The sequence below is a fragment of the Chaetodon trifascialis genome, chromosome 18, assembly GCF_039877785.1.
Source record: "Chaetodon trifascialis isolate fChaTrf1 chromosome 18, fChaTrf1.hap1, whole genome shotgun sequence".
Lineage (NCBI taxonomy): Eukaryota > Metazoa > Chordata > Actinopteri > Chaetodontiformes > Chaetodontidae > Chaetodon > Chaetodon trifascialis.
In genome coordinates, this window is record NC_092073.1 from 18181738 (window position 1) to 18209488 (window position 27751).

At 44.7% G+C, this 27751-nt stretch overlaps 1 protein-coding gene across 3 annotated transcripts in view; it reads right to left on the reverse strand.

Moving 5' to 3' along the window:
- asap1b (ArfGAP with SH3 domain, ankyrin repeat and PH domain 1b) overlaps nt 1-27751 on the reverse strand; it is a 53471-nt gene that overhangs the window by 13052 nt on the left and 12668 nt on the right. For all 3 annotated transcript variants that reach the window (XM_070986453.1, XM_070986451.1, XM_070986452.1), the window contains exons 2-14: nt 20694-20766; nt 18670-18815; nt 16399-16473; nt 15877-15926; nt 15498-15627; nt 10965-11050; nt 8533-8608; nt 7403-7489; nt 6331-6431; nt 6130-6199; nt 4136-4223; nt 3911-3959; nt 1606-1772 (exon numbers count right to left, since the gene is read on the reverse strand). In XM_070986453.1, the coding sequence (XP_070842554.1) occupies nt 1606-1772; nt 3911-3959; nt 4136-4223; nt 6130-6199; nt 6331-6431; nt 7403-7489; nt 8533-8608; nt 10965-11050; nt 15498-15627; nt 15877-15926; nt 16399-16473; nt 18670-18815; nt 20694-20766 (1198 nt within the window). The remainder of the gene's footprint in view (nt 1-1605; nt 1773-3910; nt 3960-4135; nt 4224-6129; nt 6200-6330; nt 6432-7402; nt 7490-8532; nt 8609-10964; nt 11051-15497; nt 15628-15876; nt 15927-16398; nt 16474-18669; nt 18816-20693; nt 20767-27751) is intronic.

The following is a 27751-nucleotide window of genomic DNA, read 5'->3' on the forward strand; positions in this document are numbered from 1 at the left end:
GTTTTTACACATGAACCTTGTTTTTAAGCCGAGTGGACGCTTAAACCAAAGCTCATTTATTGACTGCATGTATTGATTTTATCTGCAAATGAACAGCAGACATTTCAGACCACTAGAGGACTGTCGCAGGCACAAGCAGTGACTACAGTCACATCATACTGCAGGAGGGAGACAGAGCCCGTTGCATAACCTACTGCCAAGCCAGCAGCATGAGTATGCTGAGATGGAGCAGAGCGGTGTGACGACTTCACACAGTTCCTTGTAAACCGCAGAGATCGACCGCCATCACCGCCTGATGTTCTGATGCAATCTGGGAGGTTTTAACGTACAGCTCGGCTGTGAGGAGGAGGATGCTGCTTATTTATCTTATTTAAGAAGGGACGATGCACACGTTCTGTCTGGATCTGACGAGTGAACGCCGGGCAGAGGCATCCCAAACACCAATGAGTCATACACAGAAAGACAGGCGCGTGCACACACACACATTTTCACAATGCACAAACGCGAGCTGGTGATAGGTCACAGAGTGCACGTTAAGCATGATGAGTTGACGCACGGTGACCTCTATAGCTGCTTAATGCTAAAGCTGCAAAGCCGTGTCTCATAGTGGGGGATCCTGGGAGAATATCAAATGAGATGGAGCTGTCCTCTTTCTTCTTAGAGCAGAGGGAACAAAAGAGGCGACCTTTGAAAGTCATCACAATGACCTTTCAACCGTGAAGTTATTTTTACGCGCTGAGGAAAGGAAACCCTGTCGGAGCACCGTCCAAAATCTATTGTGATGGGAGAAAGACAAAAACATCAGGAATCAAACAGGAAACAGCTTAAACCCACATCTGGAACATGAGTTACAACTGAAACCATGTACTCGAGCGAAAGCAGCAACAAGACACACAGACGTGACAAATTACGTCCCCTCTCTGCAGACTGCAGGGGGTCGACCGAGCGCGTGGGACTTATGTAACAACATGATGTAATGATGTTGTTTCTCAAAGCGCAGAAATGTTTTTTCCCCCTCAGAGCATTAAGTCCTCCCCTCGGTCGGTCGGTGGGTCGGTGAGCGGCTGTGTGTGTGTGTGTGTGTGTGTGTGTGTGTGTGTGTGTGTGTGTGTGTGTGTGTGTGTGTGTGTTTGTCTCTGCGTGTGTATATGTGTGTGTGTGTGAAGTGTCAGAGGGCCTGAATGTCTATGCCACTCCTGAGTGCTGAGTCTTTGCTTCCTAATGCGGGGGAGGATCAGGATCAGGTTGTGTCCTGAATACTAACAACGCCGGCGCGCGCACACACGCTCGCACGCACACGCAGTTGTTCGTTGAGGGCTGCTGGGGGATTTGCAGCGTAGCTTGTTCAGTTACCATCGAACTGAAGGACACTGAGTTCAGGGCCGCTGTGACATTGCAAAGTGAAATATTTGCCCACAGATGAATCAGAAAATGCTGAAGTGAAGATGTTTCTCTTTTCCAGTAACAAGGTGAGGGTTGACAAAGCACAAAACAGGAAGAGAATCTATGTATGAATGTGACACACACACATACACACACACTCACACACACACATATATATATGGAGCCTCTGTGGACAGACAGACAAACAGCAGCAGTACACACCTGAAGCCCCGCAGTCGCAGCACACTTCGTTGCCTGGCATGCGCAGCACATCTTCTATGATGGCTTTAGTCAGGTCCTCTAAACCATCCTCGCCGCCACTGCTCTGCTCGCCACGAAACGCCATGTTCAACGCCTCCTCCTTACTATTGGTCAGCACCGAGATCCAACTGCACAAGGAAACACATCATTACTGGATTTAGAAATAATGAGACGTTTTATGATAAAGACCTCATCGCTCATACTGTCTGTAAAACTGTTCCAGAGACAGATATATTGTTCATTACATTATCATTATGATGCATTAATATACTGTTAGAGACTTATGCACGCACACACAGACACGCACACACACACACATGCACATAACACTGTTGCTGTTAAGAGTCATGCAGACAGGAAACACTGTAGCTGCCTTTCAAACATGGCCTCCTGCAGTTCACTACACAGCACAATCTGCTGCTGCGCTCTACCCAGTGAGCTGGCCCTCACACACACACACATTCTCACACAAACACACACACACCAACACACACACAGGGCTTTATGGGCCTGACGTCAGCACTTCCTCTGCCATTGTCACTCAACCCTGTCTGCAAAGGCAGAGGCCAGACAGGCAGTGGGCACAGACTGATGTGTGAGATTGTCTGTTTATCCGTACGTGTGAAAAAAGAGGCTATTTTAATCCACAGATGCGTAGGTGCACAGATGCTGAGCTGAAGTGTTTTTGTGTTTACTTATATTATGGATTACAATACAGTATGCTCCTGGCCTAATTGAAGGGGAGCGTGACTGCACAAAGCAGCAGCCCTATGGAATACTAAATATTTAATGGAAAATCCCATGAAGACGCTGCTGCTGCTGCTGCTGCTGCTGCTGCTGCTGCTGCTGCTGCTGCTGCTGCTGCTGCTGCTGCTGCTGCTGCTGCTGCTGCTGCTGCTGCAGGTGGAAGTGCGTGACAGAAGCGGCAGCGAGGAGCAGCAAGCTGGATCCCAAAGGACTACATGTACAAGGAGATACTGAGCGTTCATGCGGCGCTGAACCAAGACGCACAACAACAGAGAGGCATCAGAGTGCGAACATGAAAACGCAGAACAAAAGCGGCACAAATCAAAGCGCGTTTCAGGAGTGTTTTAGTCGACGCAGCTCAAGAAGGTTCAGTTTTGTTTTGGTCTGATTCGGTGTGTTTTTGAGTGTTTCAGTGCATCACGCTGCTCCAGAGGGCTTTACTTTGTGACTGTAGGTCAATAATTTTAGCTCTTGTGAATTTAAAGACAGAACAAACACTAGAAACAAAGATTATCCAGCTATGATGAAATGAAATGCCAATATTAGCTCCATATTTTAATTAGCATGGTCCTAAATTCACATTTTATTTAGGAAAAGTGCAAAAAATTTAACTCTGACCTTCAAACAAGTCAAATAATAACTTATTTTTTTACCTCCTGCATAGATTTAACTTGGTGAAGACCCACACATCTGATATTCTTTTGACAAAGAGGACAGCTCCACACTCCTTTGTTTTATTCATTTTCAAACTTGTAAAATCGGGTAAAACACGTATTTGGGGAAAACTGCGTGAGCCATTGGCTGCTTTCCAACTAAACTTCAATTTGACATAAAGTCATTTTCTCACCTCTGAGTTTGGATTAGCTGTTTCACTAACTCCATTGGGATGTCAGGCAAGCTAACCAAGCTAGCTGTGTACAGGTAACCATAGACACGTTTCATACAACAAGATTTTAGTTCAACAGAGACACCACTTTAGAGATACAATCAGCCACTTTTCATTTGCAGATGCTATAAAAATGTTTACTTCGCTGTAAAACCAAGCTGAATATGTGCACGTGTGAAACAGCTGAGCTGAAAGTTTAACACAACTACTGAAGGTCTACAGAAAATGTGGTGTGAGATAATAAAACACAACATTTGGTTTGCTCCTGTCCTAGCACTCTACGCCTGAGCATGTGGGCCTGCCCACCGACATGCATGTGTTCAACTGCTTATAGGAAACAACCGAATGAGGTTACAGTGACCTGAATTGCTGCAGACCACAAATCCCACAGCCACCCTCACTGCCACCCACTCTCAACAGTCTCTCTGCTCTTCACAAAGCAGAACACCTCCTGTCTTCAAGCGTGACGATAAAGACACCAAGTCCCCATTAATAAAAACCATTAGGTCACTCACAAACGTCTGACTCATTCTCTGGATGTGTTATCTTACAGTGGGACAGCTAAACTCATAAACCTGTAGAAATAATGATGAACGCTCTTTTCAGTGTGGCCATTGTGTACTTTTTACTCACATGACAAACTCTTGTTCATCTTCAGCCTGGAAATGATATGTCCGGTTATCTGTGAATTTACAGAAGCATTAGTCAGCAAATGTCTTATCTTGCATTTTATACTGCTGGAGGCAACACAGAGCGCACAGTTAACTATTCAAATAAACCACCTGTCATACCAACGTGAATATAACAAAGCTGTGCTTGCATGCAGCTAAATGCGCAGCATGAGTGTGTATAACTTACGAGAAATGAGATCGAAGCACTTCCTGTCCTCAGGACTGGGCTTGACCTGGCAGGTAAGCAGGTTGAGTTTGACCGGCTGCCTGTTGGACTGTAATCACAGAACAGATTGAGGGTGACAATGATCAGGCAGGAAACACACGGTCAACCTCAGGAATCTGAATATTCACATAATTAAAGGGAGAAAATTCTGCGACACATATATGGGACGAACCCGGGGCTCCTCTGTACAAACTGGACTGTGCTGGCTGGGCTGTGTACTGTAATAATGGGCCCAGTTGGCACATGATCGCTGAGCATTGTCTCCTGCCAGTGCCTGGGCAGAGGAGGGGCCAGGGCACGTGCTAATGAAATGCTAACAGGCTGTGATGAGCCTTGGAGCTTGGCTAGCCTGCTGGCAGCACGCCATGTCAACTAGAGTCACCTAGAGTTCAGCTGCCACAGGGCTCAAGAAAACAGAAGTTGGAACGGCGGTAAACCACCTCCAGACAGAGAGGAGCTCTCATATAACTACCACTCAGCAGACCAAAATAGACCGATATGTTAAAGATTTATCCCCTTTATCTCATGTGAACAGAACAAAGGGAAACCTTTCATATCACGTCTGAGACAAGCACTTCCCCCAAGCTACATGTAGCAGACAGAAATGATGTTTGAGGTACAGCTGTGTGAAAGCTTCAAGTCATATCACACTGAAAAACTACAAAAACAGCAAATGTGAGCAGAGACTCACAGACACATGCGTCATTATACAGCGGCAGAGTGTGTCCTCCCTGCCTCCTGAGTGCCAGCTTCACCAGACACATTTACATTCACATGAATAAATGAGAGGAGACAGCAGGAGCCATGTCGCTTGTGTGTTTGAAAACTAAATATAAGCTTGTTTATGCACCATACGATGTAAACGGGAAACAGCCAAAATCCAGATTTTCCATCTGTAACTCAAACTCCTCGACTGTGGATGCGGATACCTTCTAATCTATGAGGTTAGAAAAACAAACGGGCCCTTTGTACATACAATTTACTGAAGATTATAGTGTAAGTTTCAAGATATTTTTGAGTTGGACATACAGGACAAATAACGATGAAAAGATCCTGCACTTTCCTTCCTCAGGTCTACAAACCAAAACGTTACGGTGCGTGACATATAATCTTCTTAAAGTTGTCCTATTCTACTTAATGTAGCTAAGTGATCTAGACTGTCATTTAGCCACATGTGCAGTCTCTTCTATTTATTGTTGGGGTTCATTTATTCATATAAGCCTGATTTGTTAGCTACAGTCAATATATCAAGCAGTTATCACTAACTTAGCTTCTCTTTGCTTTCTGATCCACAACCATATGGAGCTAAGCTTGAATGTTATTTATGTTTCCATTGCTGATCACCAATCATATGACCTTCCCTATATAAGGAGTGTACTTGTTAGTCTGTGGGAATAAGCGTAATTTAACAGTTCTTTACATGATACAGTTTGATCACCTTAAAGCAGGTTAACATAGCCAATCTGTTCCTGATGAGACACCTGCATTCGCTCTGCCACTATTAGCTAAACTTCCTGTTCGTGCTAAGCTCCTCCGTCCAGCAGCTCTTTGTTCAGACAGTGTAACAGAATGAATGTGACTTTGAGTTCAGTCTTCAGATGTCATCGCGCTGCACAGCGGCTGCTGCAGCTGCACAAGAGCGGAGACGACGCCACAGACGCGCCTGCACATACAGTAACACTCACACTCTGAGCTCTGAGATGAGTCACCGAGGCGCAGCAGGCTGCGGGGGGAGGGGCGAGGGGTGGGGGGCAGGGTTGCCATGACAACCCATCTATGTCAGTTCCACTCTGCCAGCCTTCAGATTGAGAAAGCCCAACACAACCTCCCTGCATGATGTTCTCCCTTTGATCCACACAGCCACTCATGGGGGTCAAGGAGTGTGCATCTGTGTGTGTGTGTGTGTGTGTGTGTGTGTGTGTGTGTGTGTGTGTGTGCATTTGTCTTGAACTCACCGTGGCATGAGAGATGGTGAGCATGCCCCCCTTCACTGAGCACTGCCTCCTCTGCCACACCTTCCTGAGCCTGTGAAGGAGGCGGGGGGAGACGGGGGCACATTAGCAAAGGAGTTGTCTGCTCTCTGTGTGCACTTTTAAAATTTTAATGCAACATGAACTCTGCAGCGTTTTGAAATAATGGCTGTGTTAGCAGCTTACCCATCACTCTTCTTCAGCAGGTAACCTTTCTTCTCACTGCCAAACTCCTTGTTTCCCTGCAGCTGGTGCATGCTGTAGCCCCCCTGCTTACTCTGCGAGTCCTGCGCAAACCCACACGATACACGCGTGCACACGCAAAAACACAAAACACCAACGTTTAACACACGGGATGTAGAGAGACGCTGCTGAGAGACGTGCAACAAGGACACAAACACACTGATCAAAGTACAGGGTCTCTTCTTAAAACCAATGTGAGAGTGCAAACAGGCAAACTAAAATCCACAAGGCATGCTCTGCAACGCCTCTGAAGGGCCAAACCACTTTACTGTCAAGCAGAATCGACAGATAGATGTCAGCATGCTCATCATGCACCAGCACTTACTCTTCTAGACTTGATTCCAGACAAGCAGTGGGCAGAAGGGGGGAGATAGAGGGGAGAGGTGTGAAAGATCCAGCTCAGGTGCAGGCGGTGGGTGTGAAAGAGTGTGCTGACCCAAACCACAGTCTCCTGTGCTTCTTCTCTAAATGTAAATTCTTACCGTGGGAGCTATCGACAAGAGAAGCTACAGAACGTGTAAATCATGTGAAAGGCCGTGTGGATTGTGTCATGCAGAACAGCAGACTGAGAGTGTGAATGTGTGAACACAAAGGTGCAGCTACAGCAGGCTGTTTTAAGTTGGCCAGCGTGTGTGTGTGTGTTTGTGTGTGTGTGTGACGGGGTGTTAAGTCGGGCAGTGAGTGGCTCTCCACTGAGCAGCCAGTGAGGCACAACACTGGTCACCAGCAAAGCCTACCACACACTGGCTACCAGCATGGTACAGCACTGGGCACTCGCTCTGTGCTGCAGGAGACAAGCTCCAAACCTGGTAGTGGCCAGAGTGAGAGGAGGTGCGTGGTAAAAATCGACAACGGATCTGCGCAGCACCTGGAGCGACAGGGCTGGTGTGAGTGAATCAGGTCTGCCTCTGCTGTGTTTAGCTCCGCACGGCTGAGTTTGGGCTGGCCTGCTTAAGAATTTCACCTGCTACTTGTTTAAAATCTGGCCTGGTGTGTCCGGGTGTGACCTGCCTACCTCCTTCTGGTCCAGCTGGAGGGAGGACTTGATCAGATCCCGCAGGGCAGTCAGCTGCTTCTTCTCCTCATCCTGAGTTTGTTTGATCTGCGGAGAACAAATGTGTGTGTGTGTGTTTACAGGGAGCCATTTATTGCACTAATAAAAATGCCTCATGTAACGACCCAGACTGGCGTGAACAGTTTGCAAACTTCCCATTACTTTCTTACTGAAAATGTACTTTTACTCTACTCATTGTTCCTCTGGTAAGATATTTTCTTACATTATTTTAGAATTTACAAGCCATCTTTCAAATCCAGGAATTAAAAAACAGTGAGGGAGCGCCTCGGTAGCAGAATGGTAGCGTGGTCACAAAGATCATCGGTTCAATTTCTTCCGACTACCTTTGTTGCACGTCATACCCCTCTCCCCATTTCCTGTCTACCTCTTCATTTGTCACTGCTAAATAAAGGCAAAAATATATATTACCATTAAAAACATTACTCATATCGTCATGTCATTGCCTGAAAATCGTCATGCTGCTCATCAGGAGCAATCACTCAGCATGATGACCTCTACTTTCCCCTTGTTACCATCTCTGGATATTTGAGGTTTAATAGTTTCCAGGAGATTCTGAATCATGACAGTTTCCGCAGATGTGCTACCCTCGCTCACACAATAGCTGCAGGAGCATTATGTTCTGATAATACTGCTGCTTCAGGAGAAAACACAGCAGTACCGCAAATAAGGAATGGTGGTGAGCAGACAGCGTAGGCTCGTCTGTTTAAAAAGTTTGCTTGTGATGGAGCTAAATGTGAGCAAAGTGGAACACTTTCCCGGAACTCGCATGTAAACATGACACGTTTATCTAATCATTTCTTCCATCTTCACCTTAGAAACAGTAATTTCAGTTTAAAAATCTCAACTCAAGGTCCACTAAGTAGCTTTTTCCCAGAGCTTTAACTGCATCTAAATGAGCAAAGTTCATCCACTGAAGAAGAGATGCTTGAGATTCAGGAAGAAATAGTAAGTGGTCCTTGAGACGTGAGATCAGCTTAATTTAATTCAGAGAGAGAAAATATAAACACAGATCTGCAAAAGACTCTTTGATTCTCTGCAAAGTAAAAGCAGAGCAAGACGTGAGTATTTACATTGTAGAGATCAGCTGCCAGCTTCTCGATGTACTGCTTCAGCTTATCCGCCGTCTTCAAGCCATCTTGGAAGAAACTGCAGAGCAAAGGTACGTGTGAGTCTCGCTGTCATTAACGTGCATTGGAATAAATATGAGAGACGAGTCGTTTCATTAATGGGAATTACTGCTTTGCAAATGTCAGCTGTTACACTGCAAAGGTCAAACAGGGAGAGGAGGCTGGTGCAGTTTCTTTTTAATGTACAGCTCGGTTCGATCTGCCGCTCTTGGCACAGAAATCGTAGCTGGACGCGTCTGCAGCAGATTTGCAGAGGCGCTCAGGACGTCCAGAAATCATTACAGATCTGTCGGCAGCGCGCACCTCGATGCAGCGCTGCAGCAGCAAATCACCGCTAATGATCTCCCTCTGTCCACCCCCCTGCTCACCGCTCCCCTCGTCTTGGAACACGGCTCTCCCTCCCCCTGTTCATCACTTTCTCTGTCACATGTCTCTGCTGCTTGTTTTCTTTCAATCTGTGCATCGAGGATCCCACATGTCTCCTCCCACTCCATCCCGCTCTACATGTCAAGTACTGATGGCTTTGCAGAATGTCAGAATGTGGAGTTTAAGTGTTTACGCAGCAGGTGTAGAAAAGATTCGCCTCGGCTGACTTCTCGCATATTCAGCCCAGCCACAAAGCTCTAAATGTATTTAGAGATACTTGTTATTTAATGGGAAATTGCGGTATTTGACAACCATTATGACGATTGTTCATCATAACACTTCAGTCACACTTCACCTCTGCCCAGACTTTGAAATCCCTGCGGCTGTGGCTGCAAACTGCATAGCAACATTCTGGTTGACCTGTCAGCTCACATACCTGCCGTGTCGATTCACATACGGCAATTTGATTACGCGACTGAGGAGGCTGTGACTGGCTTTTTATTTAGCTTGTGCACAGGCTGGTGGGGTAGTGCGTCTGTGAGGTTCTGAATAAAATGACAAGCGACACACTGAGCTGTTTTTAGTCACCGACACTGCACGGTGAAGGATGACTCCAGCTGCAGCTGAAGGGTTCATCAAGCCTGACGCCACCAAGGTCATATGACCGCCGAACATCTGAAGGCAAAAGAGTTCAAAGCTGCTTCCACACTCTGGCTGTTATGATGGGGGGAACATGCACACTTTTGGATTAGCCGTTTCAGGCGGTTGCAAAAATTTTCAGACACAGCACGGCCCGATGCAGACATCAGAGGGGCTTTGGAGGAGGACGCTTGAAGCACACTGAGGTCATGCAGAGAAGGGTGTGCTCGTCCAACCGAGTCAGAAAGAAAGTTTTTAACACCAAACCCAAACGTGGGGTGATACGCCTGCCATCACAGAGAGAGGCCAGACGTGCTTTTTGTTTAAATATCAGGATAAGGCTGCATACTTCTGGATTTGGTCTCTCCTCAGAGGCATTCAGCGTACTGCACTCGTTTGCACATGAAAAGACTGATGGGAGCCGTTGATTAAAGAGCGAAAAACCAGAGAGCTTCAAACTCTGCCCACTTTCTCACTTTTGTTCACCACGCCAATTGTTTTGGAAAGCTGAAAAAAAAAAAGATTGTCTGTCAGAAAATTGTTGGGGGGAGGGATTTCAGATGCTTTCAGATGATCAAACGTCAGCCGAAGCACACTGATGCCTTAATTGCTCTGTAATTGTGATGCAGATTGCTGCGACAGCTGCAGGAAAGGACTACATTCTGTGTTTACGTTTGGCCTCAAAGGACAGCGTCTGGGATGATTTCTGCTACTTTGGAGCTTTTTTTTGAAAAGCTGCAGGCATCTTGCCCTGATCAATGTCGTCCTTGCAAGAGTCCATGTTTCCCCGGGTGAATAAAATGATGTTGCTGACAAATTGCTGCCCTTAATTTGTTGAATGAAGTGGCTCAGACGGTAAAAAGGAAATTGTTTTCTTCTTTCTGGCTTCGAGCAGTCCCTCAGCTCTCCGCCGATCGTGTTTATGCTTCTAATCTATCAGCGCTGCAGCTTTTCTATCCATCAAGGCCCAGGTTGAACAGATTAACAGGGAAGTATATTGTTTTGTCCCAGTGTTATGACAGGTCCTAGCAACGCTGAGAGAAAATTTGTCATTCTGTCACTGGCCGTTGTGAAGCTGCGGTTCTGGCACGGAGAGCGCCCACTTATTTATCCACCAAACCCCCCAACTGTCAGAACATATCTATATGACGACCTGCGCATATTTATGAGAGCTATATATACGACTGTGCGCGCCCTCAAGATCCCTGAATCACACTGGAGGTAGAAAACTGAAATCAAGAGCTGAAAAGAGGGAAAGAGATGAGACCTTTTTCTCCGGCATGTTTTGAAATACATTTCTCAGTGGGTGTGATGAACACAACAGGGGAGCTTCACACATTCGGGTTCAGGGAGATTAAGGTGGTACTTACTTGCACTGTGCGTGGTAATACTTAATCAGGTTCTGGAGGAGGTCCACTCCTTTCTTGGTCTTGATCTCATTTACTTTGATCAGGTACTGCAAAGCAAGGAGAGGAGCCGGGTTCAGCCAGGAGTTGAAATTCAGGGTGTGTTTAAAGGATTTTTTGGTTTAATGAGGAATAATGTGGCAGAGCTGCTACACAGAGAATAAAGACTTATGCTCTGCCATAGACATTTATGAGCATGAACACTTCACATTATGATAATTGCATCTGAGCACACATCTGCTTTCTGATGGCTTTGATGTATAAGCCAAGACCTCGCCTTGACACTGTGGGAGCAGGGACCAGACTGATAAACACACTTCTAATACAGGAGAATACCGTGCCTCTGCCTTGATCTAAATAAAGTTTCAAAAGGATGATGTGAAATATTTTACATTAGCATCATAAAAAGGAGAGAACAGCCTCCAGAGGCAGCGCTCTGTGGACCGTGTGCTCTGTCTGAGGATTCAAAACAAACGTCTTCAGACAGCGCTTCCCACCAAACAAACGAATAAGACATAATCTGAGCTAATCCCGCTGCATGCCAATCCACAGAGATTTAGAAGAAGTCGCAGCTAAAGACCACTTTCAGCTCCACAGCAAAATTTAATCTATGACACAAAAGCTGTCTGAAGCCTCTGACGCCAACACGCAGTTTCAATTTGCTCCTTCCATCACGTGCGTGGATGCATGTATGTTAGCGTACGCATGAGTGCACGTGTATGTGCATGCATGTGTGTATGCATGCATGTGTTGTCCCTTTGTCTGCCTGACAGTGCCCCGCTGGATGGGAGATTATCCACATTTTGTCTGAGTCCCGTGTGGGTTCGGTGTTTTGGACAGCGCTGCCGCATGTGCGTGTTCGGGCTCTTTTGTGTGAATGAGCAGCATCGCTCGCACTGCTGCCGCGTCTGAGCAGAGCATAATGCGGCCTGCTGAGCGCTGCCTTTCCGCACTCCTTCACTGACGGCGTAGGATGAAAAGGGCGAGGGAGTGAGAGCATCCTGTAATCTGGTGATTGAGTAACATGGAGCGAGAGAGAGCGTGAGAGCGAGAGAGTGCATGCACACGGAGAGAAATGAGGTTAAGTGGGATGAACAGATTGTACCACTGACTGCAGCGAATGTTCCACACACACACACACACACACACACACACACACACACACACACACACACACACACACACAGTAGCATCAGCAATGCTTTTTTTTCCAGCCATGATGATTTTTGATTTAGCAAATCTTTGATCTTATAGACTTGTATCTTAAAATCAATTCAATTACAAAACAAAAAACTTCAACAAATGCTTGACGTAAACAGCAGATATTCAATGTGTAACAGACATGAGCGACTCCTCTGCGGTCGTATATGTCATTTTTACGCTGCGATGTGAACACGGTTTATTTTACAAGGCTGCAGCTAACAGCCTTTGGTCAGTCTGTTTTTGTTGGCTGTAAATGTTTCTGTGTGATGCATTCACTTGTTCAAATCTGCACAAGGTGTTACTAAACATATATTTTAAATACTATCCACGTACTGTCTGTCTACTCTAAAGCTCCAGGTAGCTTATCAGGGTGTTCCATTTCACATATCTCCACTATGTCGTATATAATCGCACCTGTAATTTAAACAGTTTGTCAAACTAAAGTTCTGGATAAAATAACCACACAGGAATGTTTTGACAAGTCAAGCTGAGCAAATATCTGACAAAGCAAGGTGCAAATTGTGCTTATTGATGATTACAACAGCCAAATATAAGCAGAAAAGAAGATAATATTAAGATAGTAAAGATAATAAGATAATAAAGGGACAGCTAGCACTGTATGCGGAGCGGCAAATTTACCTTGTCTCTATGTGTATCGTCATATGGCACAGTACTAAAGGTACAATGACTAAGATTTAAACTCCTGAGTGATCCAACAAACCCCCCTCTGAAGTGGTTTGACAGCTCTGAGGATCAATGGCAACGACTCTATGAATACATCAGCAGCTTTTCAGATAGCTGGCTTTCAAAGCTCATTATTTTTGGCCTGGACGCTGAACTTCACTTGCCCTGGAACTATCACATCGTATATGTACAGAAACAAGTCAATTATGTTCTCAGAATAGAGCACTTTAATACTTTTTAGGCAATTTCTTCAAACCGCAGAGTCATCCAGCTATTATTTACAGCGAGGCTGGCTCACTAACAACTGGCCAAAACCACAATGGCCTTTTGTTTGAAGCTTTTACCCTGAAACAGCCAACAGACACCGCTCAGAGGACTCGTGCAGTCCTGCAAAGACACAACAAATCAGCATCATGCTGGAAGTCAGAAGACGAACACGCAAAACTCTGCGGATGATCAGAAATGTATAATCAAATCTGGACAGCCAGTGAAAGAGGAAGCCAGTGCTAATATAACGTGGGAGCTACAACCCGTTTTCTGGCATCCTGCATCAACTGGAGGCGGCTACAAAAACGGCCATGAAGCGACTGTTGAGTCCTCTGAAATCATGAGGAGATGAAACTGTTTGAGTTCAGCTTCAAACTTCTTTCAACTTTAATGCTAAAAATGATTTGATTTTGACAATGTCAAAAGCGAATAGCAAATGTCTCACCATCTGAAGGCAGCTTAATGTTTCATGCTTAAGCTTACGTCAAAGCACCGCCCTTTCTAAGTAGGCCTGCAGCCTCACAGAGCAGCTAGCACGGCTGTAATATGGTTTCCATCCGCTGCGCTCTTACCTGTTCCTCTTGTTTCATGTTTAGCACTTTCTAGAAAACATAATTTGTGAGCTAATCATGCCATGCCTGGTCTGTAACAGAATAAGGAGGCTGAACACAGGTGGAAAATGTGGGCAAGGAAACACCTCTGAGTCACTGTGAGAGGAGGGCAGATCAGCACGGCGGGACACAAAAGGACTGCAGCGAGTTTCGTAGTGAATAATTCACACGACCAACAGCCGTGCATCAGCCATCGCTCTATTACGTAATTTGAGTAAAAAATCCTAACAGGATAAAACAGTGAACAAGGCGTAGGCGTCGCCGCCCACCACTAGAGACCTTTTTGGCAAAGCAGAGTGAGCTCTAACAGTTTGTTCCGATTCTCTTGGGCACATAAAGAGCTCACATTTGTTTTACGCTTAATTCTAGCTGTCAGATTTCTATAAGTCAGCCTTTGAGCATTAATAGCAAAGAATCCAAACTGTGTCACGATGTGCTTAAAAGAAACAAGTTTACAGAACCAGAGGAACATCTGAAAACACTTAAATTAAAGACAAACACTTTGAGTCTTAAGTACGAGGGCTTGGCTGCAAAAATTTCAGACTTGTTTGCTGTTATTTTTTCTAAATACAATCATCGCAGCAACCAGCTTCAGTCCAGCACTGAAGCAGACCGGTGCCATACATTCCTTCTTCATGAATTAATGCAGGTACAGCTGTATCTTTTGAGGCTGCTCTCATCCCTGCGTGTGGAGCTGCATGAGTGTTAAAGCTATTCTATGAATTATTCAAATCATCTGAGAGAAAGAGTCAATTCAAGCTTTAAAACCAGTTTAAAATGCAGCTGCAAAAGAAGACTTTACATACTGTGGGATTTTAATAAGTGGGCGTTCAGACCAAAAATAGCAGCGCGTTGGCGTTGCTACAGGTACCAATGAGAAGATGAAATGTGATCCTGGAAGGATAGTTTGGCTATCCTGAAGGCCTGTCAGACGTTACATCACTCCACTGAGGTTTCTAATATTAAAAGGCAGCATTTCACAAATTTATCATGATGAAGATTTTCATCACAGTCTACCCAGGTGCCCTGGTGGCCTCAAGATTTCAGGTGCTGACCACAAATTGCGATCTCTCCACTTCAATTCCAGCTGGGAACATTTGATGACCCTCTTTTCTTGTCATCTCTGTACTGTTAACTATCTGCAGCCCTGAGTCCAAGTTTGGACGCTGTGAAACCAGTACAAAGACAATATATTTAATGTTTCACTTCATCAGCTTCATTGATTTTTGTAAATATCTGCTTATTCTGAATTTGATGCAGCAACGTGTTTCACACAAGTTTGGTCAGGAGCAACTAAAGACTGGGAAAGTTGATGAACGCTCCAAAAACACCTGTTTGGAACATTCCACAGGTTCACTGGTAACAGGTGATAGCATCATGACTGGGTATGAAAGGGGCATCAATATTTACATATAAGATTTACTATGCAGAGTTTAGCTGCTCTGCAGGACAACGCTGCGTTTTCTTTTTTTTACCCTAGTCTCATTGAAATAAAGGAGGAATTTGAGAATTTGTTGTGCAAATGTTGCCGGACCACCTCAAACACTACATAAATGTGAAGGTATTTTTTTCAATCCCAAGTGATCTACAATCAGACAGCAGCACAGAAGATTCATTCTAAGACAACTGGGCATCTCAGTGTTGTGTTGAGTGGATTTCATCAACAGCCTGTCCATTACAGGACCTGGCTAACTGCTTCAATAACGTCCTACAGCTTCATTTTACAACCTACCTCACACATCTGGAGCTGGAAGAGACGCCGCTCCTTCTCCATCTCCTCCGCGATCTCAGCCCCGGTGATCTCCGTGCGGATCATCCCGTGCTGCTTCGCGTGCTCTCGCTTCTCCTTCTCGATCTTCGTACTGACACAGATGAGAGGACAATTACCCAATGGACGCGCTTCTCTTCTTCACCCCGTCTGTTTTTCATCATGCATCTAGTTTTGTGTTTTACAACGTGTGCAATATCTTCTACGAAACTCCTGGAGGGTCCAAGCAATATTGCAGCACATAATCAACAGCGTTTGATGCATTATTCAATACTCTGTAATGAGCAAGATGGGGCAAATATGCGGTATTACAACAGCAAGCACAATTTAATTATCCACTTACAACTTGGCCTCGTAGTCTTTCCATGCTTTGTCAAAGGGCTTCTTTATGTCCTGCAGAAACACATGAGGACAAGCATCAGCAAACTACTAAGAGGTGACCGTAGGGACGGAGTTATTTGCAGAGTTGGATCGCTCCCAGAATCCCAGCAAACGCCTCACTCCGCTCATGATTTATGCCCTGGATGGCCAGCGAGCGATCACGCCCCTCCTCGTACCCCGAACATCAAGGGTTCACGACCCAGTTACTCGCCACTCGCCTCAAGCACAACACAAAGGCAGTGTTTACTTCTGCAAGATTTACAGTGTGATCTCTTGAACAGAGAAGTCTCCCCCGTCTCTTCTCGCTCACACACTCAACATGCACATGCACAGAAGTTGAGAGATTAACAGAGACGTGCTGACGAGGCCTCTATTTTCTCCGTCCTGCTGCTGAGCCGGGCCGTGGGGGGGCCCAAGAGAGTCGAGAGACAGAGAGAGAAATAAAAAACCTCAGGAAGAGAAACTGTTTTACAGTAAATCTTACCCCTTTCACGCCTTTCAAATCGCCCTTCAGCAGCGAGTCCAGAGTGAAGATCACATTGTGGCTGAGGCTCTGGAGCTGTGAGAGGACACACAGGGAGGAGGGGAGAGAGCACAGGGGGTGATAATGGAGCAGGTTTTTATAGGACAAGGCTGAGGATATTCCATACTTTTCTTTTTGTCAACAAATCCCATGAATGGACAAAAACCAACAATGAACTTTTCTGTGTATTTTAAGCTTTTTACTTTGAGCCATAGCTCCATTGTTGTCCAAAAAACTATAACAAACACATTAATTATGCACATTGTTGCACTGGGTGATGTGTTAGCGTGTTACGATGAACACTGGCACTCTAGCTTAAGGTCATCCTGCTGCTGTAAATATTCAAATTGCACCAAATCTGTATTTATCCCCCATTGAAAGTAGTCCCAAACCAATACACTGCTTACTCCTGTTTGAGTAACATTGGTTAACAATTAAAGGTCCCAGCTTTTTAAAAAAATAAATGTATTTGTGATTAGCTGCTACATGCTCTGCAGTGTTCACCGGCTGTTGGCTAACTTTGCCAGTCTGCAGTTTGCTGCTGGGCAGGTGGTGCATACTGGGTTTAAAGGAGCTTTTTTGCTGCTAACAGCTACCTGCTGCTGCTGGAAAAAATGCTGATGAGAGAGGTGAGAGTGAACCAAAACAGCAAAGTTGTGGGCTGTGAAACAACAACAAGCTAAAAGGCTACAAAGCTACATACAGGTGAGGGAAACTGCAGAGTCAGGTGTTAATCCTCTGTGTGTTTGTCACCACAAGCTACCCCTTCCATATCATACCTGGTCATTTTATCTGCTGTTAGTGCTGCTGTAAAGTATCACGTATTCAGTGTGAATGAATGGAAAAAGATGGACTAACACACTGCTGTTTTTGGTCTTTTTGTGGGATTTATTGACAATAAGAAAAATCTAGAACAACACCAGCCTCGTCCTCAACCCTGCAGAGCAGTGCATCAACACATTCATGCCGCTGCTGACTCGAGAAACCAGCAACATAACAGCTGCCAAAAAAGAGCACAAGTGCAAGTTAGTCTATTGAAGAATTAGCAAAACCTTGACGTTGCCAACAGCTTGGGTTGCCACAGTTATGCTCAGCAGCTCTAACCATTAGGATCAGCAAGGTCATTTACAACAGTACTAAGCATTTAAGTCCCTGTTGTTGTTAGCCAAGTCCACACAGACACACAGCAGCGGTCAAGGAAGTAAACAACGCTTAATGGGTGCTAATGTGCTTCTTAAGTGCCTTTCTTGCATATGGTCAGTGTCAGAATCAATCTTCTACTGGCTGACTGCCGGTGTGCTCTAACAGCACATCCTGGAAACTCTCCTGTCTCTTTAGCTTTCTCCATATACGATTCTCAAAGAGGAAGACTGAGAAAGAGGCAAAAAAGCTGGCTATATCTGTTGATAAAATCCTTACATTTAAGCCGATGACACATGTAGGACATCTAGGACAAGCGCTATTCATCAATTCTCATTTGCAGTGCACGCACACACCAGCAGCCCTCAGGGCGCCGTTATTGAAGTCTAAAAAACTCAATAAAACTCTCAAAATGGAAAAGACAAGAGACAGAGAGAAAAGGAGAGGAGATCATTTCCCTTTCCCGCAATATGCAGGTAGCGCCGACAGGTGGGTGATTTAAGCAGGTTTCCGAATAGACACAAACACACACACACACATACAGAGCTGTTCCTGGTGCTGCCAAGTGTATTTATGGAGTCTAATCTCGCTGTCAGCCACACAGGAAGAGAGGGAGAGAGCGGGGACTGGCTCTTCTTCCAACAACAATCACTCACAGAGGATTCAAACAGGACACATTATTCAACAGAAACGTCAGGGGAAATCCACAGCGGGCAGATAAGAGCCTCCACTGGAAAAAAAAAAAGCCACGGAGGTACATATCGCCACGGTCAGCTATACCATCCGGCAGTAATGACAGTTCTGAGTGTGTGGGTGAATTTTTACAGCAAAGTGATTGATGAACATCTCTGCTGCAACCTGTAAGCACATACATCTTTATTACTACGTGTGAGGACGTTTGCTGACCACATTCACCAACATGTCTGAAGTCAGCCCTTAACCTAATGTAATCCTCATCTTAACCTTACACCCAAATCCTAAACCACTTATGGAAGTGAAGACAGGAAAAATAAGATCTCTTTAAAGAATTTTCCTCTTTCTGTCCACGCGTAGGACCTTATGAGTGCACCAGCGCTGACATGTTGAGCTCACCAGGTTCTTCAGCAGGGCCGAGAGCTCCTTAGTGAGGGAGGAGAACTTGACGAAGGCCGTTCCCAGGTCGGGGTTGTCCCGGCTGATGAAGTTGCTGCCGAATTTGTCCAGAGCCTGAGCATAGTTCTCCTCATTCTGGACGTGGTCTGAGTTGGAAACAGAAAAGAAAGGCCATCCACCAGTCAGTTTATCTGCCCTCAACTCTGGCTGATGATTAGCATGACTAGCTTGCGTACAGGAAGTGGCCTGCGGTCTCTGCAATGGTCTGATAGCGGTAGACGGCAGGTGTAACAGTCACAAAGGCAGTCAGCTAAAGTGATGAACACATATCCTCAAAGGGACTCTTGGCTAGTTGTCCTGAATATTGAAAACTGTCCAGAACTTTTTCTTTGGTCAGACAGTGTCTGTTTTACATCATAGCCAGTTCTGAACAGTTTTATTTGGGCATAGCTCTTGAAAAGCTGCCTGGAATTATGCATAACTTAAACCTTAATAAAATTTAAACAAGTTTTTAAAAAATCACCTCTGTACAGTTGTCATGAATGGGGAAAACCATTTTTTTTGTGCCAGAAGCAGCGTCCATCTGTCCTTGTTGTTAAGTGAGAGATGGGGAGGAGCTGATATCTAGTCTGCTGCCAAATCTGATGAGAAGTCGTGAGTTGGAGGACAGCTGAGACGAGCACCCTGCAGAGCTAACTCCTGGTCAGACTCCAGGTCTTCAAAACAGCAGACGCTCCAACAGTTTAAGTTATATTCCTTAAGATTTTAATGAAATCAAGCCCCATTTTTTGATAATATTTGTGGTTTTCTGCAACAGCCATTTAATGTATTTATGTTGAGTAATTATCACTCCATAGTTTGTTTTATTAGCGGTCCCTGGCTGGATTCAAAATGCCTTCATACATACAAACATGTATCCACCGTTACAGTTTGCAATTCTATCTACAGCAATAACAGCGTCACTTCCTACTGTTCGCTCTGTTTGCACCATATTGGCGCTGTGCTATGTTACTGCTGATGCAAACCCAACATTTCTTCCTTCTGCTGCTTCACATTAAAAGCACTGAACTGGCAATATATTAAATATTGCAGGAAGTAATGGAACAAGAGGGAGCGGCCACAGTGAGCTGCTACTCATCTCCAGCTCCTCGGCAAGGTAACCAACTCCACTGTGTCCTGCTGCTGAGTGGAAAACTGGCCTCAGTGCATCGTGAAATCAAGTCGCACTTTCTCATGGCATGATAGGAAAAAGCCAATTATTGACTGACGTCTTTATTAAGACAATGTGCGTTTGTTTGGCTGCGCTGTAAACAGACACACCAGCTGCTCCTCTGTTGTGTTTTTAACGAAGCAGATGCTCAAAGGGTGTTAATATTAAACTGCACTTGCTGTTACCACCAGCAACCACAGGTGTCGCCAAATCACCCAGGACAGAAATCCTGAGTATTATAACAGTGTTTCCAAAATACTGGCTCTTCATTACATTTGCAAGATGGATCAACATCCCATTCTTATGCCTATTTTTAGACCATATACAGTATTTAGTCTCATTATTAGATCAGCCGGAGGAACTATTGTTCATCACACACTCAACTTAAAAATTGTTCCAACTGTTTTGAGACTGAGTCTCTCATCCAAAGAGTCACAATGAGAGAACGGTCTGAAGTGTTTTCTGTGGAGAACAAACAAACTTTTTTTTTTGTGGAACAAACATCTGAAACTGTCAATTTAGAGGGAGGAGGCTGCTCTCAGAAGTATTCAGTGGAAAATTACTGAGGATCCATGTCACAGCAACGAGCAAAACAAACTCAGGTGTTGGTTTCTGGGACAGCCTGAACACAAACACACAAAACACCATCTGTCCCACAAAAGGCAGCGCTCCAGACAAAAAAAGCAGCCCTCGTTTTTATTAAAGATATTTAAGAAATCCTAGGCTTTCCTCTGGGGACTTCTTTCATCTTTTGGAAAGGGTTGTGCACAACCGTCCACTGAAGCAGGCATGATAAATTTAGAAATGGTCTCACCTTGTCCTGAATTGTAGATCGCCTTCACTGATTTCTTCACCTTCTGCAGGGAGGTTCGGTCCTGGTCTAATGCCTGAGAAAAGAGGGGGAGAGGACGCTTATAAACCCCCTGAGTTTGTTTCATCCTTTGAGAACATGCTGGAAACACTCACATCAAAAGACAGCAAAGATCATTTGGATTTTCCATGGCCTTGTTTTAATGCTACGCCACACTTGAATTTAAGGCATAAGAAAAACAATATTTGCTCGGTAGTTCAAAGCATGCATACTCCACAGAGCTAATGCAGACGGAGAGCTCACGATACAGTGCTTGACCTGAATGTGGCATAAGTCATTATTTCAACACTGCTGACCGCGGGAGCTAAGCCTTTGTGCGCTCCAACAGGCAAAATAAAGAGGCAGTATATCCATTTTATCACGTTTAGGCTATTTATTATGATGATTATTCTCAATGAAATATTTAAAAGCAGAAAAATAAACACTGCTGCTGACCTATTGTTACTGAGAGTTATCTGTCTCACTTCCTTGCAGTTTCAGAGATTAATGCTCGCAGTTCAGCATCAAAGGCAGCAGCGAGTTACAATAATGACTAATACAAGTAGAAAACACTTCACGGACACTGTAAATCACGGCGCTGGTGGTATGTAACAGTGATGCAGAGATATATTTAGAGAAAATCCTACAAGGCCAAGCTAGTGTGACCCTTGAACTGATTTATCAACCGCCCCCCCCGACTAAAAACAGCTTCACACAAGGGAAATTCATCATCATAAACATCATCCACACACAAGAAAGACTCCTCACGTGCCCTTTATTGTTCCCCTCATTCCCTGCCGGAGAAATCATCAACCACATCTTAACTTACACCACATTCACACACTTGTGTATGTTTTTTTTATTTCACAGCCTTTTTTGTGCTGTGTTAATATAATTGTGCTATTTTTTGTTTCATTTACAAACCATTTCAAAAAAGTGAGTTTCAAAGCTTCTAAGAAAACAACTCCTCCATCTTTGTTTCAAGTGATTCGACTCTTCTCTGTGAACATTATACAATAGATAACAGATTGTGCCTGATACCTTCAGCAACTTGATTACATGTTTGGTGATTGTGTAAACCCCATTTAAACCCCAAGACAGCGATTTATGCATTTTCCACTGTAATCAGATAACCTGGCAAACAGCCATTTGTTGGCTTTTCAGTAAAAGAAAGCATCCAAATCCCTCAAATGAGAAATGATTGGTTAATGAACGTCTTCTTCAAATATGTCAGAGCTATAGTTTGAATGTCATGCATGAATCATTTCACACAATCCTTTAGCTGTTAACCCGAATCAGTCATTTTAACCTGTGACACAACACAAAACCCCATTCAATTTGACCACCATCGCTATCTGCCCAAAATATATGTTTAATCCAGTGACAAGTCCCTGGAGTACTGCAGCACAGCGCCTTCTCTGTCATTAAGTTTCCAGCAGTTATTTATCAGTTGTATTTCCATGATTACTATCTGTAATCATGGCGTGATAAAACAAAAAGGAAGACGTTTATTTGTTGGGAGAGTGAAGTTACAGCCATCCTGAGGTCAAGCGTTTATTCCTGCTGTGACTTTCCCCAGCGCACAACAAAGCGACACTATGAAGATCACCTGTCACACCGAGCGCCATCTGTCTGTGCGACACCTGATATAATTTATTCACCGCAGGAAAAGCTGAGATAATTGGGATACTCGTTGAACTCAGGCAGAGCAACACAAACACACACCTGAAACACCCCTCTACTAAATGATTCAACATGTCGAATGTGAGCCCGTCTTGGCGGTTTTCACAATAATCTGTTCTGACGCTACGATGATTTCATACCCAGCCCATCTTAGCCAGAGGGAATGGAACCATAACTCTGCCATGTTTACTCGTAATAGATGATAAACACCAGCAAAAACTCCATTACATCAAGGTCAGCCGGCTAAGAGCGGGCACACACACACACACGCATACAAACAACAGTGGGCTAATTAAATTTCACAACATAATTAAGGCGTGCTTGGCCTCCCCTGGACAGTTTTACATGGCTCTTCCCCAATTATGACAGCAGTAGTTTGTCGCCGCAGGCCCTTTCTGCAGGGGCCGAGCCCTTTGATCCCCCTGCACATGGGAACAGACTGCTGCCCGGTACCTCCCCACACCGCCTCATTATTTCGCCTTGCGTCTGTTTGGCTGAACAGTGGCCCAAACTGGCTTGTGCCAACATTAAAATTTTATAGAACCATTATCTCAATATTGCCTCTGTATGTATTATCTTGATAATGACTATAATGTAAAACTAAACTGCATGAAAACATACTTAAAAGATGAGAGAGCTGCACTGAAAGCTTGAGGTTACTTATCCAGTAACCCCTGTTCTCTGATAACATGATAACTATGAGAAGCTCTCAGTATTATCCTCAGAAGACATTATATTATTACTCCAGTCAGTATTGGTTGAGTCAACTTTTAATTCCTCTTCTCGCTTTGCTCAAAAAGCTTCTGTCAGCTAACAAGAGTGGACTACTCCACGATGCTACAACACTTTTATTGAAAATAACATGCTACACTACAAGCTAATGAGAAAATAAGCTTAACGCACTGAAGCTATTTCACATTCATAAACATCCTCTGTTAAGTAACAAAATACACAAGTCAACTAATTTTGTGTAGCCTTGGTGCTAACGCTAGTGCACAGCTTAACAGTCCAACAAGGCAAGCTAACACCTTGCTAGCAAGTAGCGTGGTTGTTAGCCGCTTAGCTAACTCCCTGAAGTTGTCACAGTGCAACTAACCTTGCTGTTGGCTAATCAAGCGTTAGCTTCTGCTAGCACATAGCACAAGCGCTGCTCAACATACCAGCTAAGTCTACGTAGCGCACCGTAGTGTTAGACTAATTTTCAGTACACGCTCTTGAATCCTAATGATGGATCTGTCTTTGGTTAATAAACGGCTCTCTCAAAAATGAATTAGTTAACTGCAGTTGATGTACAGAAACTTGATTAGCAACAATTCTGATAATTTATTGATCATTCCAGTCATTTTATCAAACAAAATGCCAAAAATTCTTCTCCATTTTGATGATTTGCTGCTGCTGTGTGTTTCTTATTAAAGTGAATATCTTTGGGTTTTGATCACATAACATTTGAAGACGTCACCATGGGCTCTGGGGAACTGTGACAGACATTTTTATATGTAATATTTACTACAGAACTTCATTCAGAAATGTGACTGATGTTGTTCTATAAGCTGAAAGATAATAAGTTTCTTACGACGGTAACGCCAAGCAGACTCGATCTCAGCGGATAGACACCATGTGTTACACAGCAAAAGTCGCAGATTGGATCCCCATAACAGCCGACACATTTACTAACAAGCCGTGTTTCCTCTCAATGCGTCTCTTGAACCCACCAAAGCCCCACCCTCGTCACTCAGTTTCAGTCCGTCCGCAGTTTGAACGCCTCCGTAGAAAATCTGTGACTATTCAGAGGTCGTGGTGCGGTGCGCTGATTAGGATGAAGATCACGAAACAGAGGCTGAGCAGGCAGATTGACTTTTGTGGTGCTCGTGTTGAGAGCAGCTGGCACCGTCACCCAGGGGTCACCCATAATCCACTCAGTCTGCGCTTGTAATTAAATTTTCAGCTGTAACATGAACAAGCTTTAGCAGGTTTGCTTTCTTAGCTCTTTTTTTAATTCACACCCATACATTAAATCCAAAACTGAGGTGGATTACAAAACTGAAAACATTTGGTCCAAATCCCAACAGCAAGAGGATAAACAATACATGTCGACACACTGGCCAGCAGCATTTAAGTGGCAAATGTGACTAATGTAACTTGGAGAGGCGGTTTGTTAAAGCTGTTATCTGTCAGCTTTTAGGAGGACAAAAAAAAAAAAAATCAATGAAATAGCACCATCTTGGCACACAGTCTTTGCAAACCCTTGGCAACAGGCAAGAATGCCTCCAAACTCTGCTCTCCAAAAGGCCGACAACTATTGAATACAGTCAAAGGATTGTTTTTATCTGCCAGCAGCCAATGGCGAGCTCCCACTCAACCCGAGGGGATTAGCAAGTGTGACAATGCCAAAACATCTGCGGTCGCTCGTCTCTGCACCCGAACAGCATGTGATGCGTACTGTATGGACGATTTATTTAGTGCTGCTCAAAAAAAGAAGCGAAGAATAAGGCACTTTTTTTGGCCGTGTATCTAATATCTATCTTGAGGAGCCATTTGTGCTGTGAAAGGCAACATGTCTGTGTCAGAACGCTTTTAGGCGGAAGTGTGTTGGAGCCCAAGAGGTCAAGGGTCAACGTGAGGGAGGCGAAGGGCAGTGGCCATGTGTGACGCCTCAGCAAGACCAGATTCTGTAAGCAGCATGAGCGGCGAGGACAGACGTGTCCTTCAGTGTCCTTCCAAGTTCAGAAAATGTCTGATGTGAAAAATCAGGCAGCAGAAAGAGCAGTTCTGGCATTTCATGCAGGTTGCAAAGAGAGATTATATTCTGCAATGACCTGAAGTGATTTGCTGAGTGGAGAAAATTGATCTGAAAAGATAAATAATAAAGAAAATAGAGCTTCCTGCTTTTCCAGTGTAAGGATTTGCTGCTTTCTCTGTTTTATGTCATTTCAAATTGAATATTTTGGTGATTTGGACTCTTGGTCAGACAAACAAAGACATCTGAAGACATAAACTCAGACTCAGACCTATTTTCTCACTTTTTATAGACTCAAAAATTAACAGAAAAAATGAAAAATGTAATGAAATTTGTTAGGTGCTGCCCTGCTTACAATAAAAATAACCCCCAAAATGACCATAAGCCCTTGAAGTGAGTCCCATGCTACTGATGGGGTCAGTGGGGACTGACTTCCTGGCTGCCAAACAACCACACAAACACACACAGTCGTGCCCAGGAGGTCAAAGCTTGGGGGGGAAGCTGTTGGTTGAAGTGACCAGGCATGACTGACTGGAGGCCGTCTCAGCTTCACGCTTCCTGCCCGAGGCCTTATCCTTCCTCAGCAGCCCTGCCGCTTCCCCTGCAGCCGTCCTTTGACAGGAAGCAGGAAGCGGCCAGGCGTGTCAGTGTCCTGTCCTGGGTCGGCAGCACTCCGTCTAATGACACCAACTGCTCTCCGCTGACATCTGAGGAATAAACACGCTTTTCTGGCTGTCTGGGAAGCGCTTTTCTCGATTCGCCGATCCGCTCTGGGGACTCCCGCTCTGTCACTTTCATGGCACGTTGGTCGTCTTTCTCATTTCCTCTCTGAGCTCATCCCTCCCAGCTCCTTGAACCTCGCTCTTTCCTCCCACCTCGGCATCTGGCACGGCGCTGGCTGACGGCTGCGTGGTTACCAGGGAGATGCGATCTGGCCGCCTCACGCGTCGGATCGACATTCTTCAGCACAGAGGTTGTGGGAAGCTGTTCTGACTAACTGGCCAGCTCCCTGTTTGTCAGCAGCACACTGGGACTCGACTGTGCCACTGTGGCAGCAGAGAGTGGGACACACGAGTTCTCAGAATTGCTTTTATGCTAATTATTTCCTCGAAGAAGAAAACAGGAAAGGGCACAATTATCAAAGGACTTCCCGAGAGCCAGGACACGTGGCTAAAAACCATCTGTGGTATTTTTAGAGAGAAAGTGACTGACCAGATCTACATCTTTTAAACTCTCCATCCCAACCTTATGATTTATTTCTGCATTGTCATTTCCTTTCTGGCTCACAATTCCACAACTACTATTAAAAACATTCATTTAAGTGTATTTGTCGATGTGTATTACAGCATAAAAGCTAGTCTCGCTTCTGTTTAGGTCTGAATGAAGAGGACGTGGAGGAGATCGGTCTGTCTGTCCGTCAAGTCATTTTGTCTGACTGTCTGTTGAGTCTATGTGGCATGACTCAAGCAGGAAGGGTGGGGAGCCGTTTTCATTGGCAGGAAACAAATGCACATCCCTTTCTCTGGGCCTGCAGCTGGCCGGGCCTTCAGCTCTCCAAGTGGAATGGGAAAAATGAGAGGATGTAACATTTCCAAAAGCAGCTGAGGTCAGATGGCCTATTTCTCACACATACACATACTGAACTGAAGCGAAAGAGTGATCGACTGCCAGTGGTTTTGGTTTTGGTTAAGAGGTGTATCAGGACGACCACATGACCGATGTAGTGCATGTGAAAAGGCAAATAAAATGACATGTGAGACTACGTCTTTTTCAGGGTTTTCAAGTGGATGAGGGTCCCAAACATCAATCAACGTGAAATGGTCATTTTCCTGAACGAACAGAAGACGTTTAAGAGCCAAGATTTTAACCTTCTCACACTCAAAAAGAACATAATGTTTCCACAGGGGTTCTCGATCAATAGCAGCAATTTAGCAATCGCTTGGCCACATGCTGCTCTTTCACAGCTCGCTGTGGTCCATACTTTTACAGGCCGCCCTCCACCTACTCACACTTCCTTACTCCACGATGCAGAAGTGTCATGAGTGAGAGACCAGAGCTGCAGCGAAAAGGCTGAAAGGCCGTAAACAGAAAATGACAGAGCAGTTCTAAACCAGTGATTTTAGCCCTTTAAACATCTGCATGCACATTACTGCTGACCAGCCTCCAGAGCATACAGCCTGTTTTTAGATAAAGTCCCTACTTCTCAAGGAAACTTTAACAAACGACAACAGGTTCATGAAGATGTAGGAATATCCTTCATACAATCACAAAGTGGTGAACCTCCCTCTTATCTCTCTCTCTCGTATTATCCTGTCATACCACTTGTGTTGCCTTTATTTTAAAGGCCTTGGCAAGCTGCTGTAATGTTCAGCTTTTGTTGTTTTCCAGATTCGATCTTACAGCAGCTCGTTGATGCACAGACTTTTAGCAGACAACTCTCAATTCCATTTGTGGCAACCTCCCATTAGCACCTGAACGTCCCACAAGGAAGTCCAAACCACAATGAAATTTCAACAGACCCGGCTCTCAACTGGATCGCCATGAAATAATAACGCTTGTCTGACAAAGAATAACATGCACTAAAACATCTGATGATGCACCA